Raw genomic sequence first — 2,500 nt, forward strand, 5'->3', positions numbered from 1 at the left:
TGTGTAATGCATGTGAAGGAACACACTTATCCCTCTCATTAAAGGAATAGTTCACCCAAAAAAATACTTGTTTTCTATCAATTACACACCCCATTGAATTCATTGAGATTTTTTTGTTTTTGTCGCATTCCTAAGCCAATACTTTGATTGCCGGCGGAAAGATGCTAATGTATCCGGTAGGAGACTCAAAGGAGACTCTTTGAGTTTCCTACCGGAGAGACCGCCAGTCATCAAATTATTGGCCTAGGAATACGATAAAAACAAAAAAATCTCTGTGAATTCAATGCTTCATGGCGTGTGTAATTGATAGAAAATAAGTAATTTTTGGGGTGAACTATCCCTTTAAGTGCTCCCTGCTGAACAGGCACTCTAACCAACCTGTAGGAGGCGCTAGTCGAGCGACAGAGAACACCCTCCCCTGCCAGCTTCCCCCACCTGAAATTATTTTTATCTTTATTTTATTATTAAATTATTATCGTTTTTATTTATTTTTTCTATGGCGTATTTAATTTTTAATGGTTAAACGGGTTAAGAGACAAATCTATTTCACTGCATGTGACAACAAAGAACTTTGAACTGTGTGTGTAGGAGTGCCTGGCCACAGTGGTGGGCAGAAGCTTAGCCCTGCGCCGCCTGGGCGCCCCTAAGTATGGGTTTTTAAATGTCAATGTGATTTAATATCAATCAGCTACGGCAATGAATCTTAATTGACCGTAAATGTTTAGTGAGATTTTAACGCAGCGTGACATTTAAGTGCATTTCTACAAAGCAATGGGTTGAGCGGGCCCTCCGAACCAATTGGTGTCAAGGTTGTGACGTATGACCTGCATGTGTGCAGTGATGGAAGGTAACTAAGTACATTTACTCAAGTACTGTACTTGAGTACATTTTTAGGCACTTTTCTTGAGTACTTCCATTTTTGTATACTTTATACTTCAATTCTAACAAAATCACGTGTCGCATCGGCTAGTTTTGAAAAGGTTTGACACATTTTGAACAATTTTAGTTATTTTTCTTTGGAACTGAAAGTATATTTTGATGCCAATATTTTTGTAAAGTAACATTTTGAATACAGGCCCTTTACTTGTAACAGAGTATTTCTATATTGTGGTATTGCTACTCTCTTACTCTTACGTAAAAACTTTGAGTACTGCTTCCATCTCTGGTGTGTGTGTGTGTGTGTGTGTGTGTGTGTGTGTGTGTGTGTGTGTGTGTGTGTGTGTGTGTGTGTGTGTGTGTGTGTGTGTGTGTGTGTGTGTGTGTGTGTGTGTGTGTGTGTGTGTGTGTGCACGTGCGTGCATGCGTGCGTGTGTGTGTGTAAGGTGACTGACCACTGGCTTAGCCTCGATGTTCTCTCTCAGCAGCCACTCCTCGTTGAGCGTGTAGCGCGCCTTCCCCGTGATGGCGTCTATGGAGCCCTTGTTGATCTGCTGCTTGATGGCGCACAGGAGCAGGAAGAACGGCTCGCCAACGGTCTCCTGGAGAGAGCAGAGCAGCGGCGGAGCAAAGGGTTCCGAGCAACAAGATTTATTTGACTGCAAAACGATATTTGCCTGGGGAATTCTTCTTAAAGGGCCAGCTGATTTATTCCCGCACATAATTTCACATTATATCCCCCCCGCAAACCCATAAAACATGTTTAGCCGCCAAGTCATTTGTCTTGAGAGGTAATGAGAGTTAATAGTTGGAATTTGTCCTCCCATTTATGTCGTCAGGAGGATGCATGGTTCTTTGCGGTGTTAAATAGCGGCTTAGTGAAAAATGAAATAACGCCTTGGTCTAACAGAGCGATACAGAAGGGAATGGGTTACAAATATGTATTTAGTACAGTGACATTGGCGTATTTTGACAGTGAGATTCAAAATAATTTAATACAGCTTTTAATATCCTCATCATCATCGCTTTATAAGTGCTTTACATTATCAATGAGTGAGGAAATTGAACGTCAGAAATTATAAATTTTGCCCACAAATGTCCCCAAACATGCACAGCTTAAATCCCCTCTCCTCTGGTCTCACCTTGAGGTAGCTGTACATGCAGATGGACATCCAGTTGGTCAGCATCTTCTCCACCACGGACTCGGTGCGCCGCAGCATCAGTTTGGGGTTTTTGGAAGCCGAGGCGTCAATCAGGTCCACCAGCAGGTCTTTCATGATGCTGGTGTAATACTCCAGCTTTCCATGGAGGGCGATGGTGAGCAGGGACGCCAAGCTACATCTGAGGGGGAGAGGGGGCGGTAAAAGCGGACAGCAGACGGGGGGGGAGGAAGATGAGTGGACAAGCCCCTTCTCAAACACAAAACAGACGGCCCACTAAGCAGCCATGTCACTGTGTGGTCGACAAGAGATTATAAAAATAACCACATTCTACGACCGCAGCAACAACATCCCCCCCGCCCTCCCCACAGGCCCCGCCACCTGTGACTTCAGAGTCCTCCTCGGAGATTCTGATCTAACCCAGGGTGATTTAAATCAGGGTGAGTGAGTCCAGAGGTGCGGCG

The 2,500-nt window shown here is 44.2% G+C and overlaps 1 protein-coding gene across 1 annotated transcript in view; it reads right to left on the reverse strand.

The window, feature by feature from the left end:
• Positions 1-2,500, reverse strand: part of plxnd1 (plexin D1) — a 123,072-nt gene that overhangs the window by 33,866 nt on the left and 86,706 nt on the right. Inside the window, exons 25-26 of the mRNA XM_080444941.1 lie at positions 2,019-2,217; positions 1,332-1,478 (exon numbers count right to left, since the gene is read on the reverse strand). Of these exons, the coding sequence (XP_080301067.1) occupies positions 1,332-1,478; positions 2,019-2,217 (346 nt within the window). The remainder of the gene's footprint in view (positions 1-1,331; positions 1,479-2,018; positions 2,218-2,500) is intronic.

Source organism: Gymnoscopelus braueri, assembly GCF_963280865.1.
Source record: "Gymnoscopelus braueri genome assembly, chromosome: 12".
NCBI classification, from domain to species: Eukaryota; Metazoa; Chordata; class Actinopteri; order Myctophiformes; family Myctophidae; genus Gymnoscopelus; species Gymnoscopelus braueri.